The 18,408-nt window shown below is 37.0% G+C and overlaps 1 protein-coding gene across 2 annotated transcripts; it reads left to right on the top strand.

Annotated features, from left to right (window-relative positions):
• Positions 1-762: 762 nt before the first annotated feature.
• Positions 763-12,005, top strand: LOC100889110. 2 transcript variants are annotated; one of them, XM_030986921.1, is made up of 10 exons: positions 764-1,065; positions 1,705-1,939; positions 3,061-3,206; positions 4,191-4,317; positions 5,389-5,447; positions 7,690-7,806; positions 9,161-9,247; positions 10,072-10,147; positions 10,422-10,499; positions 11,657-12,005. In XM_030986921.1, exons 1-10 carry the CDS (start codon positions 946-948, stop codon positions 11,704-11,706), a joined length of 1,095 nt encoding a protein of 364 aa, XP_030842781.1. In that variant the 5' UTR covers positions 764-945; the 3' UTR covers positions 11,707-12,005. The 2 variants fall into 2 exon arrangements, with proteins under 2 accessions (XP_030842782.1, XP_030842781.1); XM_030986922.1 differs by lacking the exon at positions 10,422-10,499 and having other exon boundaries at positions 763-1,065; positions 10,072-10,225.
• The last annotated feature ends 6,403 nt before the right edge of the window (positions 12,006-18,408 follow it).

The following is an 18,408-nucleotide window of genomic DNA, read 5'->3' as shown; positions in this document are numbered from 1 at the left end:
GGGGGGTAAGGTCAGGTTTTTGGCGTCACCCATTTTATATATATATAATTTTTTTTTCTTTTTTAATAAAAAAAAAATCGCAAAGGGGGGGGGGGGTATTCCAAAACACACACATACAAAAGTCAAAGGGGGGTCAACCCCCAACCCCCCCCCCCCCCCCCCCCTTCGTACGCGCCTGGTGGCCACTATAAGTATAAGGCCCATTAGTGACTATAGGAACATAATTTATGCTCTTCCTGGCCCGTCCCCCACTAGTACGCCAGTGTAAGCAACCATACAGTATATAGACCGAATTAGGCATAATATCTCTCCGAATGACCTTTGCTCACGGTATGACCCCCCCCCCCCCCTCCCGCCCCTCCCCCTCCCAGAACAGGTTCATGCTAAAGATATATTAATTAAGAAATGATAAATAGGTACAATACACCGCCGGTTCCAGGGGGCACAACCGACCCGCTTCCCCGTTTTGAAACCTAATTTAAGTGGCAATATTTTCTTATACCTAAACTTCCCGGGTCCTTCCCCTTGATCTATCCTTTTTCCTTTTTTGTTGTAGGTGCTTAGCAAATATTATGAATACTTTGCCCCCTCTTCCGCAAAATCCTGGATCATCTCTTGATTATATGGTTAAAAAATTGATGATATGGCCATCTAAAACCATGGACCTACTACAATGCACATTGAAAAATCACGACACAGGTGCTCTTTAACACTACCATACATTACAAGAAGAAGCGACATGAACCTCAAATAATCTGTAACTTCAACACTAATTTGCGCGTGCACGATCTAAAAATAGACCATGATGCAGTAATGCATGTGATCGATCGCGAACGAATGAATACTTTTACTAGTTTTCCTTTCGGCAGAAGAACTTTGCTCTCAAGGAAGTAAAGATAATCCATAAACACGGCTCTTTACGCGGTAGGCGTTGCTGTCGACAAGATGGCAGCCAAAGGAGGGGCGAAGGGGCCTGAACCTGCGGCATCAGATGGAGCGATAACCTTCGAGGATTTGGGGATTCCGACAGGGACTGGCGGAATGGTTCGTACGCCGGTGGGACAGGTAAGAATGGTCGGGAATCAACGGCCTATACTATAGCTAGGCCGTTGGCCAGATCTGGGCTGGACGGAATCTCGAGCATTGGCGCGAGCCGCGCGAGTGCGGGTAACTGATGACGGATACCGGATTATGTAGTAGGCCCCTAATAATACGCATATTAATTTGACGTTTATTTCTTTATTGGCATTTTATGGATTGTTTACTTTTTAGCCTGTAATTCCACGAATATTGTATTGTTTCTATTTTAATGATTTTGAGACTTTATTCATGACATATTCGACAGTCTTTAAATCAATTATGTCTCTTCGTTTTGTCCTGTTTTGAATCTTGACATTTATTTTGTTATATTATTTGTTTGCTTTGTTGTGTTTTGTTTCATTTATTTATTTATCTATTTTGAGGTTTTGTTTCCCCGGCCCGAGTCCCTACTTCTGGCTTCCTCTACTTCCTCTAAAACTGGCCCTACTGCTACTGTACTACTTACTAATTAGCAGATAAGTATTTAGTAATAGTAAATTTTTAGTAACAAAACTTCGATTTGGTCGATCTGACTAAAACTAACTCGCCGTAGTTATACTGTTTCTGTCAATATATATTTGTCATTCTTGTCATTAATGTCATCAATTATTATCATCTTGATAGCGGAGATCCCTGAAAGACGTCACAACCTTAGAATGGATCTTTCTCGTTCTCTCAACACTGAGCATCCTGGTGGTCTCCGCGCTCACCATCTTTCGCCTCGTAGAACTGATCAGAGACTCGAAGTCGAACGTAGCCCAAACAACACAGACACCAACACCATCAGCATCGGCATCATCAGAAGCAAGCGATAATGAAACTGATACCGTGTTTGCAATCTTACTGCTCTTTAATGCTGGTAAGAAAATATATCCTGTATTTTCCTTATAAATTCATTCTTGTTTATCTGGTTCGTAGACACATATTGCAGGCACAGATTAGGCGATCGGGGGTATAGCCTGTACATCCATGCCACTTTTAATTTTGTACATGAAGCTCCGACAGATCCAGACAAATTTGCATTTTTTTTTCTAGAAAATCGTATAGACCCTAATTGTTTCTGTTTTTGTTTTGTTTTGTTTTGGTTTATTTGACTATGAGGGCTCTAGAAGACAAAAAAAGGAGAGTGTAATTGTGGTTGTATAATTTGAGGCATATATTTGCTTTGTAATTTTAAAGATTACCTTGAGTTCTGGTAATGATAGTAAATAAATTCTCACAGAATCCAACAAAACTTACACTGAATGTTTAAGATTACAAATTAATGATGTGACAAACGATTTTGGTAGAAAATGTATAGGACTATCGGGGCTGAGAAATGAGCATAGAAAGATAAGGAAATCAAGGTCAGTACCACAGGTCACTACCGGTATGTGCAAATGAGATTTGCGGTTTGTATTGAAGATGATCATGATTTCCAGTAAGTTTTTGTGAGGATTTTTTTATTTTACTGGTTCAAGCAATCAATCTACTGCATGATAAACAATCCAGAATGAGTTATAGCCATGTTCTCTCGACATACGATTTCCATACCAGAGCTCAAGATTAGCTTTAAGAAAATTGATACTGTATGTACTTAAACAGTTATCTTTTTCCGGATTCATGTTTCAGTGTTCACTTAGTAAGTGTATCCAAAGCAAACTGAGGTGTGCATTATTCATAAGATTTCAAGACGATAGTTGAACTTGTTGACAGCTGTTCCTAAATGAAAATCTTACAATTTATTTCTCCTCCTTTTTGTCCTACCTTCTACATCAACTGTTTCTAATCGTTCACCAATATCTTGTCATCATTCTCTTGCTTTTTAGATCCTTTCTCCTTCTCCAATTCTTCATCTAAACACTTTTGCTCTCTTTCATGACACCTCTTCTCTGTTTCTCTTTTTCTCTCTTTCTCTCTTTCTCTTTTCAATTGTCATCTCTCTCTCTCTCTCTCTCTCTCAAACATTTATTTTCTCTCTGTTTCATCTTATTTTTCCAGTTTACATCTTATTTTATGTTCTAAATGGCGTGTTTGGAGAAAGAGCCAATGAGTTGCTCATATTTGTGGCTGGAATTTGCATTGTCCTGGTCTATTGTATCATCAACTACTTACAACAAGGATCAACATCTCATGCAGTTAAACTGGTATGTGTGCAATTTTTCGAAATATCCCCATTTTCAAAGAAGATGATAAATGTATAATAAGTATAATAATTTATTTTACCTGACTGCTATTAAAGAAAGCATAAAATGCTTGTAAGTAAGCAACCAGACGGCCGACGGCTTTAGGTCCTCTCCGAGGGACCTGGTTTGAAGATTAATGCCTTACCAAAGGGCACTAGCGCATCACCTTGGTTTCAAACCCAGGTCACAGGATTACGAGACCACTGCTCTACTGCCTGAGCTATCGCACCTCCTGCGTGATCATGTTATTTAAAATGAGTTTGACTCCATAATCCAAAAGATTCACAGTTTCATTATCTGGAAGGAACAGCATCCCCAAAAGTTAAACAAGCAATTCTACAATAGTCAGTGCTTCCTATGTGATTGAGAGTTTGACCTGATATTACAGAAAGTTCATTTATTCCTTATTTTCATATCATATAGAAGGAAACACATCCAAACAACTAAAAAATTTGTAATTCTTCAATTTGCTGAGTACTAGTACTCCATTGCCTAGTTGCATAAAACTTACCATTGATGGTAACTTTGCCATCAGTAATAACTACCATGCCAAAGTCACCCAACAGCCAATGAAATCAAGGTTTTCATGAAAGTTGCCATTAATGGCAAAGTTATACCAACAGAGCCCAGTACCCATTTATCTCCTCCTTTAAACAAACAAAAAAATGGAAGAATTTATAATGATGTTCTAAATGGTAGAATATTCCTCATTTTCATGATGAGAAGGGGACAACATCCTAACATGTGAAATTGGGAATCCTTTTTTTTTTTGATAAATAATTTAATGTAATCGTCTAATTACAGCTCCCCCACGACAACTGGTCCCCTTACAACTCAAGACCTTTCCCCTGATATCAGTCCCCCCCCCCCCCCCACCACCCAGCATGCCAAGCTACATGTATGCCACAATTTTACAGATTAAATTTTTATGATTGTTTTTCACAGGCCCGCTTGATCCTGATCAGTGCGGCAGGTCCGGTGCTGGGCATAATGGCTCTCTACATCGCGTACAGATATTACGACTCCCGAAATCTCATCTTTAGAACCGTCGGAGCAAACATTGAATTACAAGGTCAGTTTCAGTCGGACTCTGTTATCATATGCAGTTTGGATATAAATGAAATGATTTGTTTACCGTCAAGTAAAATTATGATATTGATAATTATACTAATTAATTATTAATCATTAAAAAAAAACATTTGAGACATAGATATGAAACTTATTCTTTATAAGATACTCTATCACCATGCCTGCAAGGGAATTTTTCTTCATTCCATGACCGAGATTCCAAGGGGTCAACTGTTATGGCCACTAAAAGAATGATGTACATGTACATGCATACATGTGACTATTAGGGGCAGTTGTACTACCGGTATATCTATGTTTGAAATGCTTTTAAAGAGTCTCTAATATTCTTTCAGGGGTTATTGTACCAAACTAGATCCTTTTCATATTAGTAGTATATATTCAACAGATATATGAATTACCTTAACTTCCAAATGAAAGTGTTTTTTCATATTTTTCTTTCTCCTTCCTGTATTTGGAACGAGGTTTTCCTGTCACGTTACATTCATCCTGTTCAAATGTTCATGTACATTTAGATTTGCCTACTATATCAGCATTCTTTACACAATTATGTAAACATTAAGAAGGACAGCAACCTTTTGTAAGTTTTGTTTATGGATAGTATATATTTTGTGTATAGTATACTCTCTATAGTATAAAAGGTTTGAAATTCATTATCACAATTTTGAATAACAAATACCTTGTTTTTCTCTCCAACCACCCCCTTCTTTCTCACTTTTCTTTGTGCCTCTCTCTCTCTCTCTCTCTCTCTCTCTTTCTTCCCCCTCTCCCCTCCCCTCTCTCTCTCTCTTTCTCTCTCTCCCTCTCTCTTTCTCTCTCTCCCTCTCTCTCTCTCCCTCTCTCTCCCTCTCTCTCTTTCTTCCCCCTCTCCCCTCCCCCTCTCCCCCTCCCCTCTCTCTCTCTCTCTCCCTCTCCCTCTCTCTCTCTCTCTCTCTCTCTCCCTCTCCCTCTCCCCCTCTCTCTCTCTCTCTCTTTTCTCCCTCTCCCCCTCCCTCTCTTCCCCTCCCCCTCTCTCTCTCTCTCTCTCTCCCTCTCTCCCTCTTTCTTTTTCATGTAGATATGTGCCAGTACATGTTTCTTTGTGAATCACTACTAAAGTTTGATTTTCAGCTTGAGGCAAGTTTGTTTGTTTGTTTGTACTGTAAGATTGTGAGAAAATGACATAAAAGGGTCTTAAAGATAAACTTGAGTTCTGGTAATGCGATTGCATTGTGAAAGAAAAGGTGTGGAATGGATCAGAAAAGTTGATCATATAGCATGTAAGTAATGGTGTGTAATGCAAGGTGCTTGAGTCATCAAAATCATAATAAATTTGACCGAGTCTTGGTGAAGTAACAATCACTTACACAGAAAGCTGTATATGGGACAACACACATGGTGTCGGGGCTGGTACTACCCTGATTTCCTTATCTTTCTATTCTCATTACTCAGCCAGTATACATTTTCTTCCAAAATTGTTTGGCACATGACATTTATTTGTAATCTTGAACATTCAGTGTAAGTTTCGTTTGATTCTGTGAGAATTAATTTTCTTTTTTTTTACCAGAACTGGAGTTTATCTTTAAAGAGAAGGTTGAGTTCTGAGAAGAGGGGAAAAATAATTTGTGAGCCTTATCATTGTATTATGCAAGTGTGGAAGAACATCAGATACAAAATGTTCCCTGAAAAGCATGGCTCTTCAAATGCCTTCATATTCTAAATATGGCATGTAACATCATACAAATCAGGACAGATTTTTATGCCACATGTCCGTGTAGTCTCATATACATCTTTCTGTGTACGATGCTTGTAACTTTACCAATTAGACTTGGTTAAATTTCTTATCATTTTGATGATTCTAGACCCTTGCAATAATAATACACACAAATACTTATATGCTAGATGATCAACTTTTTCTTTCACAATGCAATCATATGACCATAACTCAACTCCCTTTTGGCTCAAAAAAAGATAAAATTGCCTTCTTTCATGACAATGAGGCATTGAACTATAATGTACTGTTTTGGTCTTACCTGCATACGAAATGAAAATGTACATGTACATTGTATGGATGCACATGCATAACATTAACATTTACAATATGTTGCTGAATGAGTAAGGAAGTATTTTGTTTATGTAGACATGTAAATGTATGCTATCCTGTTCATGTACCAGCATTTTATTAGATTTTCACCATATTGCTCAACACTAACCCAAAGGACAATTGCCAGCTAACATTGAATGGCTCATAAAGGGAGGGTTTGTCATATTTTGGAAGATGCTGGTACTATCTTTAAAGTGTGTCAGATTATGCAGACCTACATGTAGTGTTCATTTGATTATGTACCTATGTTTTGTCTGTACAGCACCAGTACAATACAGTGTACTGACTCTTTCTGTAATCACTTAAAGCAGGACTGCACTACTTATAGCTACTTGTGCCCTCTATATAGCCAACGATGCCTACCCGTTGATCCCCCATGGTGCCAGTTTTCTTATGTAAATTGAGAGCTGACTTGATTAGATAACCACCTGCCAGTGACCATGCAGGGAGGTCTAATCCTTCCTGGCCAAACTAGTGCAGATAGGCTGTGTTATGAGAGGGTATTTAGATTCTGAAACAAAATCCCAGATTTAACTCATGCTGCAATTATAATCATAAACCTTTAGGTCAGTCAGGAATCCCATGACTTTGACAAGCCAATCGCCTATCTGATTATCAAGATATTTATGATAGGAAATCGAGATTTCATTTTTCGTTTTCCTAACGTTTTTTATAACACTACAGTCAGTTGGGGAAAATGGGTATGGTAAAAAAAAAAAAAAAAGAGGCACTTCATGATCATTTTGAAGAGCAATTTTTTAGGGCTTCAATATTACACCATATCACACACACTGATAACACGTAGGGCCATACATCTCAGATTTAACATTGCTAAACGATGCCTTTAATAGGAAACAGTGTACATGTACATGTTTTTAACTTTAACCCTATTCAAATAGAGTAGATGTTATCATTGGGATCTCCGCCAAAGAACGCCACATGACTCGATCACTGATTTAAAACTTGGCATGCAAAAAGGATATGCAGGAGAATACTCAAGGAGGGAGAGAAAATGGGGGGGGGGGGGATAAAAAACGAAATTGAAATAGCTGTAGTCATAATAATAATAATAATAAAAACGGTGCTTATAAAGCGCTTATCACCGAAGTCTCAAAGCGCTATAACTAACAAAATACAATGCTAAACCGTTCCAAAGGCCTCCAAAGGGTATGACAACCCCCCCCCCCCCCCCCCCCCCCCCCCCCCCCCTCCTCCCTCCCTCCCCCTTGGTTTATGGTTTTAATAATTGTCTTTTTGTCATGATTTGATTTGTAGGTCAGCATAGTGATTCTCGTACTGGACGACCTATCTTCCATCTCATTGTTTGAAACGCTCATCATATGTTTTGGTGTGACCTACGGCATGATATGGGCCGTAGTCGGATTTTTATCGGTAAGATATGTCTGTTGTCATTAATTTTACGTCAATAATCCAGTATACAAAGACCACACAGGTGAGAGAAGAAATGTAGTTCTTGTGTTGCCCCTCGTGTAATATAGGCCTTTACTGGGTCTTTATCAGTTTGATTCGTTCATTGTAATGGACCTATATCTTGAAACCTGTTTCTAAAGACCACTATCTCTCCCTTTCCCTCTTTGTCTCTTGCTTACTCTTCCTCTACCCCCCCCCCCTTTTTTCTCTCGCTCTCTCTCTCTCTCTCTCTCTCTCTTTCTCTTCAGTCATTTCCTGGCTTTCCCGGCTTTGGTTGAATAATGGAACAAACAAGACTGCCACAATTAAATTTTGTCAATACGAAACTGAAAGTTCCATGATACTCCAAAAATATGGCATAACGTCTGTCACATGATGCTCCAAAGAATATGGCAATCCAGGTTTTGAAATAGAGCTAAAGGCCCATTTATTGTTCAATTGATGCCTTTCATTTCCTTTTTAAAACTCGAAGTCTAAGTTTTTTATGGAGGCATAAGTAGCAAAAATATAATATGGAATTTTGATAACAGCCCATTGCCTTAAATAGATCTATGGATGAATTTTGGAGGTACAATATAAGAAAAACACAGGCTAGGCCAGTCATTGTACATATACATAATACAAGAAGAAATACATAATACAATAATATCAAATGTACATCGTCACAAATATAATAACATTCTGAAAATGATTGTTACATTGGAAACGTTACAATATATACATTGATTGTAGTTTCTTCAGCATGATATTATGAGTTATGATTGCTGTATGTTATTTCACTTGACATTGCATTACTCTCCATATCTTACTCTAAAAGTTGAAGAATTTTTTTTGTTTGAATTATGTTGTCAGACAAAATAGAAGACCTACGCCCTGTAACACAAAGGGTGGTATTCTCGAAAGCGGACTAACTTTAGTCCATGGTTTAATCCACAGACTAAGTATGGAACGCCAAATGTCCATATGAATATTTTTTTTTAAATAATTTAATCTGTCACTAAATTAAAATAAAATGTAATAACATAATCAATAAACAACAATATAACTATGATATAACTAGGTTATCATGGTTATTTAGGGACATATCAAATTATTCAAAAATATATTCATATGGACACTTGGCATTCCATACTTAGTCGGTGGATTAAACCATGGACTAAAGTTAGTCCGCTTTCCAGAATACCACCCTTTGTGTCTGCAAGGATGATCTTGAATGGCCATCGACATGGTGTGAATGCCCTTGTTATCATTATCAAGGAGTGTTATTGCCTTATTCCATCACACGTATATGTCGTTGATTCCCTTGTCATTGCAGATGAGATACGAGAACAAGCATCTCACATGGATATTTTTCGCCACAAGCGTTTTTGAGCCAGCATATATCATCTTCAAAATAGTCAGGGTAAGTATGAAGTTTTGTGGGAATCCTTCCCCTTTATTTTCTTCTCCCTCTATTACTTTTTCTCCTATCTCTTTTTGTCTATCCTTCATCTTTTCCTACTTTCTGTTTTTCTCTTCCTTTCTTTTTTCTTCTACCTTTTCCAATTCATTGTTTTGTCTCCCCTTTCTCCTATTCTTTTGCTTCATCTTTTCTTGTCATTTCTTGATTTCAAACTCAAAGGCTCTATTTCTTATTTAACCTTTTTGTCTCTTCTACCTTCTGTTTTATATATTTTCTACTTTAAAAAAAAAATTCTTGCCCTTTCCTCCTTTACCTTATCATCTTTACTCTTATGATCTACCACGATTTTGTTCCTTTCTGACATTCTTTTTTCCTTGTTTTTCCCCTCTTTTCTCCCTTTCCTGACTGACCTAAAGGTTTATAATTATCATTACAGCATGAGCTAAATCAAGGATATTTTTTAAGGATCTAAGACAAAGTTACCGGATTTTTAAGGGACACAGTACAGGTGACAATTATAGATAGGTGGCCAGCATTAAAGACAGGTTTGAATGTACTTGTATAGTCAAACCTGCTTAGGTGACCACCTGTCTACAAAGACCACCTGTCTACAAAGGCCATATTTGTTGATTCCCTTGAAAATGGTTTCTTATTAAATCATGTACTAAAGGAACCCGTCTACAAAGACAACCTGTCTACAAAGGCCACTTTTTGTGTTACCCTTGGGTGGTCACTATAGACAGGTTTGACTGTATCGTAATGTTATTATACTTTGTCTCGGTGATCAGCAAATTCATTCCTCTGTCCCTTTTCCATATTCCCAGGTGGCCCAGGACTTTGACCCTCATAACTCCAGCATGCAGCTTCTTAACTATGCCATCATAGTCTGTTCCGTCCTTGGTCTTCTTGTCAGAGTGGCCGTCGTCCTGTGCATGTCCAAGGTGTATTCGAACTTTGGAAAGGGACTCAAGGAGAAAGGTTGGTTATTGAGAAAACTTTTCTTTTTCTTTCTTTCAAATGAGAAGTGATAATAGGAAGAATTAGAGTTAGAAGAAGAAGTAGTAGTAGTAGTAGTAGTAGTAGTAGTAGTAGTAGTAGTAGTAGTAGTAGTAGTAGTAGTAGTAGTAGTAGTAGGAGCAGGAGGAGGAGGAGGACATAGTCTGTTCAGTCCTTGGTCTTCTTGTCAGAGTGGCCGTCGTCCTGTGCATGTCCAAGGTGTATTCAAACTTTGGAAAGGGACTCAAGGAGAAAGGTTGGTTATTGAGAATTTTTTTCTTTCTCTTTCTTTCAAAAGAGACGTGATAATATGAATAATTATTTAAAGGAAATGGAGAAGGAGGAGGAGAAGGAGGAGTAGGTGGAGGAAGAGCAAGAAGAAGAAGAAGGAGGAGGAGAACTAATTAGAAGAATGAAGAGGAAGGAGTAGGAAGAGAAAATAAGGAGGGGAAAAGAGAGGGGGAGATTACCTCGAAGGTGTGAGTCTGTAGTGCTTCACATTTTACATTTGGCCTTTCAGTTTTTTTTTTCAAGAATCTCTTCAATTCATTCAATGTGCTGGCAGGGAATTCTTTGAGGGCTACATGTAATTCTAAAATTGTGTGCAAAAGGATTTGACTCTCACCCAATGTAATATATTTTTTTTCAGAAATACAGGTTTGAATTTTTTTTCCCCACTTCTCCCCTTTGAAGAAAGAAAAAAAAATATATAAATGAAGTGGCCAACACATCACATGGATGTGCAGAGATGCCAACCGCTCAGTTTTTGCTGTATTTGTTACGTTTTTTCACTTAAATTTGTTTTCTTGAAATTTCTATCATATGTATATATATCATCTTTTAAAATAATGTTTTTTGGGTAAAAATACTGTTTATTACCTCTCACTCTTTTTGGGTTGTGAAGGTTGGCATCTCTGGATGTACCATTCCTTGCTTGATTAGGAAAAACTTTAATTCAATGAACATTTCTAAACAATTGCATAAATCCCATCTTTTATCATTGTATACTTAATCTCAATTTAAATGACATAACGCTTCAGTAAATGTACTTTGTAATTTGTAATGTATTCCCCCTCCCCTTCCCTTCTCCTTCCCTTTTGTTTTCTTTTGTATTGGGGTTCAGGTTTCTCTGCTTTTCTTTTCCTTTTTTCTTTTCTCAACATTACAGTGTATACGTTCATTTGGCCAATTGCCCTTTTTGTTAACCCCACATATCCATACAAGTTTTGTTTGCTCCTTCCCTTTGTATTTTTCTTGTAATCGATCTTTTATCTGTATATCATGTATTTCATGTTTGTATGTTTAATGTTTTTTTATGTAGAATGAAATAAATGAAATTAGAAAAAAATGAGAAATGAGAATTATACGAGCCACACTACTTACTGTTGTTCTTCCTTCTTTCATCTCAAACAGCATTTGGTGATGAAGGTGATGGCGATACGCAACCATTCCGTTCTTCATGATCTCTCAAACGTGAGAGAGAGCCTGCCCGTGCCTTGAACCTGTGACCTACAGGAACTATTGGTCCATCCATTAATCCTTGGAAATGAGAGAAGTGTTTACTCAACAGGTTGATAACCTGGGTCCATTTTCACAAAGCCCCTTTTTCAATGACAAATGACGAAAATCAGTGCCAAATCCGCTGATAACCAATCAGAAGCAAGGATTTCACCATCTTGTAACAAAAACTGTCATTTGTCACTGATGGCAAGTTTTGTGAAACAGGGCCCGGATCTCTTGGGTACAGAGCCTTCTTTTATCAGGAATTTCATTCTTTGCATTGCTTTGTGCAAGTAGATTAAGTGAGTTATCAATATGTAGCAGTTCGTTTTTTAAATAAACTTATGGTGCGAGTTGGATTCCTCAGCAGGATAATAATTATATAATAATGATCAAACGGTGCTTATAAAATGCTTTCCACCAAAGTCTCTAAGCGTTAATACTGTTTGCATTGCTTTGTGCAAGTAGACCAAGTGACTTATCAATATATAGCAGTTCATTTTTGAAGTAAACCTATGGTGCGAGTTGGACTCCTCAGCAGGATAATAATAATATAATAATAATAAAACGGCGCTTATAAAACGCTTTCCACCGAAGTCTGTAAGTGTGAACACCAGTACTGTTCAATCCACCAATGAGAGCCAGAACTTGAGAAGGGTGTTAACTCGCTGTTCAGCTAACTTCCTTCTGGCTCTCAATAGCAGTTCATTTATAAAATAAACCTATGGTGCAAGTTGGACTCCTCAGCAGAGTAATAATAATAAAACTGTGCCTATAAAGCGCTTTCCACCGAAGTCTCTAAGCGTTAATACTGTTTAATCCACCGATCAGAGCCAGAAGGGTGTTGAATGTTAAAGATAAAGTTGAGTTCTTGTCATGCGATTGCATTGTGAAAGAAAAGGTGTGGAATGGATCAGAAAAAGTTGATCATGTAGCATGTAAGTATTGGTGTGTACTGCAAGGTTCTCGAGTCATCCAAATCATAATAAATTTGACCAAGTCTCGGTAAAGTAACAAGCACTGTACACAAAAACATGTATATGGGACTACACAAATGGTGTCGGGGCTACTAACCTTGATTTCCTTATCTTTCTATGCTTATTACTCAGCCTGTATACATTTTCTACCAACATTTTTTGGCAAATGACATTTATTTGTACTCTTGAACATTCAGTGTAAGTTTCGTTTGATTCTGTGAGAATTCATTTTATTTTTTTACCAAAACTCAAGTTTATCTTTGACTCTCTGTTTAAGCCTATGAACTAATGCCCTTCTGGCCCCCAACACGCGAGCTGTCCTCCGTCCAAGTCAAGTCAAATGTGTTTAATAATAAAAAAGGTGCGAATAAGGTGCTTTCCACCGAAGACTCTATACAAAAAACAATAAAAAACAAAATACAATGATAAACAAAACATTTACAAATAAACCTACAAATTACCATACATATTAAATATACATCAATGTATACAGAGTAAGCTAACCATCAAATGCAATTTCGAATGAATGTGTCTTAAGGCAAGTCGGTGGACTTTGGATGATCAAAACAATTTTCAGGTTGACACTACATGCATGCATTGGTGTATTTACAATGTATTACCCTTTTTTGTACCGGGTAGAATTTGCCCATGTTATTTTGCCCTTGACATCTTCCTCGCTTGGTATTGGTGCATATACAATTATGTCTAACTTTTCCTGATTTGATTGCATCTTGCTGGTACTAAAATTGTATTATTATAATAATAATAATAATAATAATAATAATAATAATAATAAAAACGGTGCTTATACAGCGCTTTCCACTGAAGTCTCTAAGCGCTAATGTATGGTATTATGGAACAGTTCATGCAAATCAGAAGTGAGAGGTTAAAGTATTAGCATGCAAGTACAGATGCTATTAGACTGGTTTTCTTGATTTTTAAGAACACACTGGTATTTCTTTTCATCAGCTTGATGCCATTAAAGCCCCACTGCACTACTTATAGCTACTTGCGCCCTCTATATAGCAAACAATGCCTAATCTGGGACCATTGATCCCCCTGGTCCCCTTTTTCTTATGTTATTTGAGAGCTGATTTGATGAGATAACCACCTGTCAGTAACCATTCAGGGAGGTCTAATCCTTCCTGGCCAAACCTAGTGCAGAGGGGCTTTAAATCTGCTAAGAATTTAATTGCTTTTTATTCATGAAATTATTTGTTAAGCAAGGAAATGGTCATGTCCCATTATTCTATTGTTTTGTAGTCCACTTAGTCAATGTGTAAATCTGTTTTAGCACTCTATGCCTTGTAAACTTTCTGGGCGATACTTTTACTTCTAATTTTGTATGCACTGAAATATTTCATGTGGGTATGTGTATATATAGCTGTATTATATGTTCTCAACTGTATGGGACATCCTGGTGACATTTTGGGGTCTTCAATTTCAGATATTTTAAAGGCACACTGTCCTTCTTGTAGCTACTTGCTCCCTCTATATAGAAAACTTCCCCAATCGGTACCTGTTGGTCCCCCATGATCCTCTTTTTCTTATGTTAAATGAGAACTGAGTTAATGAGATAGCCACCTGTCACAGTGACCTTGCTGGCATGCTGGGTGGTCTAATCCCTTCTAGTTGAAGTAGTAAAGCCTGCCTTTAAGGACTATTTTTATCGAAATTAGCATTTGCTTGGGTGCTATTCACCAAGAAATCTCTTACCAGGCAAACTAAAACCTAAATATTATACCTTCGTTGCCCTGGGGGTGTTTCACAAAGATCCTAAGTTGAACTTATCTCTAAGTTGAACTTGACAATTATGGTAAGCCGTTAGCATCTATGAAAATATTTTGTAAAAGTTAAATAAAATGTTGATTCAAATCATTCATAACTTCTATTATCAAGGAGACTTCATGTTCTTGATGTGGAATTTATAAAAAGTCTAAAGTACTTGAATTTTTGCTTTTGAATATATTTTAATTTAAGGCTACACATGGCTCTCCATAATTTTTAAGTCCAACTTAGAGTTAAGTTCAATTAAGGACCTTTGTGAAACACCCCCCCCCCCCCCAGGTGGCAGTTAAGCACATTTTAATGACCTTGTGGTATTTTACGACAATACTAGTATTGGGCTACTAAAACAATCATCTAGGCATTCTGCCTGGCAACTCTAATGAAAAGTTAAATAAGAGCCCTGATAACTTTTGCTTTTTTATGAATGTTTAATGTTATTCTTTGCCTCCAGTGACGGCAACATACTTTGTCAACTTCAGAATTTTTAATTTTGTATGTCTCATGGACATGTATTAGGCGAGGCGTCAAAAATAAATATACCAGCCAGCGGCAGCTAACTGCACTTGTGCGTCCTGGCTGCATTTTTTAAATTAGCTCAGCCGGCTACCGCTGGCGGTAGTAAATGGCATTCAAAAGCATGCGCCGGCTGCCGCCTTTCGAATGGAAACCGAGCCTCAGATCCCAGCCTGGCGCAAGCCGGCTGGGCTAATAAAAGAAAAATAATTGCCCCAGCCAGGCTTCGGCCGTAATTGCAGCCTCGATGCGCCAATACGTGAGGCGGCAGCCTGCTGGTATCGATATTTTTGACGCCTCGCCTTACATTGTACATTTCAACTCATTTTTCATTCGTAATTATAGGCATTAACATGTAACCATTTTTATTTTGTAGATTTACGCAATAAAGTGAAAGATATATTATTGAGTTCTCTACATTTTGTCTAAAAGTCTGAGAACTCAACGTCTAAGCAGGCATGGTACTGAAAGTACGGTAACCAAATATATTCTGATCCCGTATGTTTTAAATTTTGGTCTAAAGCCCTAAACTCCACAGTTCTTCTATCAAATGTTTTGATAATTTTTAAGGTAAAGATTTCATATTTGTGTTCTTTTCTCCTTTGGTAAACGCTGTCTAGAATAAACCTGCCTTTTCTGCTAAAGTAGTCTTGGGTAGCAACAGAACACGTGTTTCAACATATATGCTCTGGGCCTGTATTCAATTTGATATTTAGAATAAGTAAGAAATTGACTAAGTAAATCGCTAAGCTAAGAACTTAACTTATTTCATATTCAAATCGCATTTTAGACTTTTAGGCTTTATGTCATCCAACATAGGGCTAAGCTTTTTTGTTGTTTTAGGTTTAGGGTTAGGGTTTGGTATAGTGTTTGTTCCAGGTTCAAAAATTTGAAATTAAGAATTCAATAAGTGAATGATATTGACCGCGGAGCAGTTGTCACCTGGGGGGTGTTTCACAAAGAATATGATCAACTTGGATTTAACTATGGCAGGCTGTTCATGATGGTTGCTACCATCATTGGTCTCTCAACTATGATCTTTAGATAATATATTTTCCTTCAATAATGAACTATTAAAAAAGGGAAATTCTGTAGATTTGTGACCACAATATGTACGTCCGTTGAGAAACCAATGCCAGGAATGGTTAGAGGAATGAGTGGCATGCGTGAAAGGCCTGTCATAGTTACGTTCAACTTAAAGTCGATCTTAGTACACCCCCAGAACATGTGTCGTTCATGCCGAGTGTGAGGTGAATTCCCTCAGAAAATATGCCCACCTAAATTATCAAAAGTCACATAACATGAATATTATTTATTAAAATAAAGATGAAAACTCGAGCTGTATGTCTTGGCTGGTAGCTTATTTCATCATAGACATTGATTTTGATGATGAAATTGTTCATTATGTATGTTCATCATATCAAGCAGTTGTAATAATCACTTTGAAAATGATATCTTTTAATGGTATACGCTTTATTTTCAGTACTTCTCATTTAAGTAAAACTGTTGATGTTCTTGTATATACCGGTATCTAGAAATTTCTTTTATATAACATGCAATATACAATCCTTTCACAATCATATATATATATATATAGTCCCACCAATTTAGCTATGATTTTTGTTTTTGTAAAGATGATTGCCGAATTTATTTTAACATGATATTAATGACAGATGTATTTGAAAGACTATATGGTTATACATCTTGTGAAAATAATTATACACTTATATGATGCACAATGTTCATAAAAGCTAATGCAATCCTATTTACTCATTTTTGCTCTCATTTTATGTTCCACGATCACCTTAATCTGTGCAGTTTTTTAAATATTTTTGATGTGTTTAATTATGTAAAAAGGTATGACACAACGCCTGTGTAATATTTTCATTCCATGTCCATTAGGTATCTTATGAACTAATTGTTATATTCTTCTATTAATGTTTTATCATGCAAACATTTTTATACAAGCGATGCTATTAAATGGTAACAATTAATTGAGACCTGATTCTAGTACATGTATATTTATTCATATTTTTTCTAATTTGAGGTCATGTCTTTTAATTGTAAGAAGAATGGAAAAAATATGTTATAAACAATCTATATGAACAATGACACTGAAATGCATAACATGGAACTATAAGCATTGATAAAGACATGAAGATTCAAGATGTTTATATAATCTTCATTATTGTCTTCAACAACATTCAGACACACTAGACTGTGATCAAATCAACATTTGAACAAACCTCTTCTTTCCAGATATCCTAACAAGGCCCTCTTAGCTAAGGTATTACTTTTCCAAATTCCTTCTTCATCCTATCCACTCTCCTTGACTAATGTCTTGTCCTTTTCAAGCTTTATCTTTTTCTGTCACACAACTGCGATATGCATACAGGGGAGGGGCCGGCTGCGGCCCTAAGGAGTTTTCAGGCAATATTATCACCCGCACTAGCTTGGCCAGGGAGATGTTGAAATGTGTATTTCCCCCCTTCATGATTAGGCATTTTGATGATGAAATATCACTTTGATCATGAAAAGGTGGGTATTTTGGGGGGGGGCGTTCTCTTTGGTCTCTATAAATAAATAATATCAAACAAACAAACTTGCAAAATTGAGATGTTCAGGCAATCCCTATATCCCTCATTTTCTCTCTTAATTACTGCCTCGCCCCTCCCTCCATCTCCCTCTCTCGCTCTCTCTCTAGAATAAATAAAATCAAACAAACAAACAAACTTGCAAAATTGAAATGTTCAGGCAATTCCTATATATTTCTCATTTTCTCCCTTAATTACTGCCCCGCCCCCTTCCTCTTTTCTCGCTCTCCCTATCTCTCTCTCTCTCTCTCTCTCTCTAGAATAAATAAAATCAAACAAACAAACAAACTTGCAAAATTGAGATGTTCAGGCAATCCCTATATATTTCTCATTTTCTCCCTTAATTACTGCCCCGCCCCCTCCCTCTTTTCTCGCTCTCCCTATCTCTCTCTCTCTCTCTCTCTCTCTCTTCGATCGATCGATCCCACCTCTCCCCTCCCTCATCTATTTATTTCTCATTCTTTATGTTTATCATCACTTTCATCATATCAGCAGCATTAATTGCCATTTGTTGGTTATGCATGTTCATTTATAATCAAAATATGTAGGCCTATATCAAACTCAAATTATATAATAATAATAATAATTATACATAAGATTTATAAGGCGCAAAATCCACTCTTGACAGTCAAATTGTGCTCAAGGCGCAGCTTTTGCAAAAGATGAACGTACATGATACATTTATACAGAGTGCAATAGGAAAGATACAGACATTAAAGGTTATGGTAAATTAAACAGATATTTCTTATAAGATTGTACAGCAGTATACGTCACGTATAAGTCATGCACCATA

Source organism: Strongylocentrotus purpuratus, unplaced genomic scaffold (assembly GCF_000002235.5).
Source record: "Strongylocentrotus purpuratus isolate Spur 01 unplaced genomic scaffold, Spur_5.0 spur5_scaffold_16, whole genome shotgun sequence".
NCBI classification, from domain to species: Eukaryota; Metazoa; Echinodermata; class Echinoidea; order Camarodonta; family Strongylocentrotidae; genus Strongylocentrotus; species Strongylocentrotus purpuratus.
This window is presented reverse-complemented; position numbering and strand designations above follow the sequence as displayed.

Excerpts from the sequence above, each read along its gene's own strand:
- LOC100889110 (XM_030986922.1), top strand. The coding sequence starts at position 946 with ATGGCAGCCAAAGGAGGGGCGAAGGGGCCTGAACCTGCGGCATCAGAT. Across the intron at positions 5,448-7,689 it reads AGTTTGATTTTCAGCTTGAG|GTCAGCATAGTGATTCTCGT; the intron begins GCAAGTTTGTTT and ends TTTGATTTGTAG. Across the intron at positions 9,248-10,071 it reads TCATCTTCAAAATAGTCAGG|GTGGCCCAGGACTTTGACCC; the intron begins GTAAGTATGAAG and ends CCATATTCCCAG.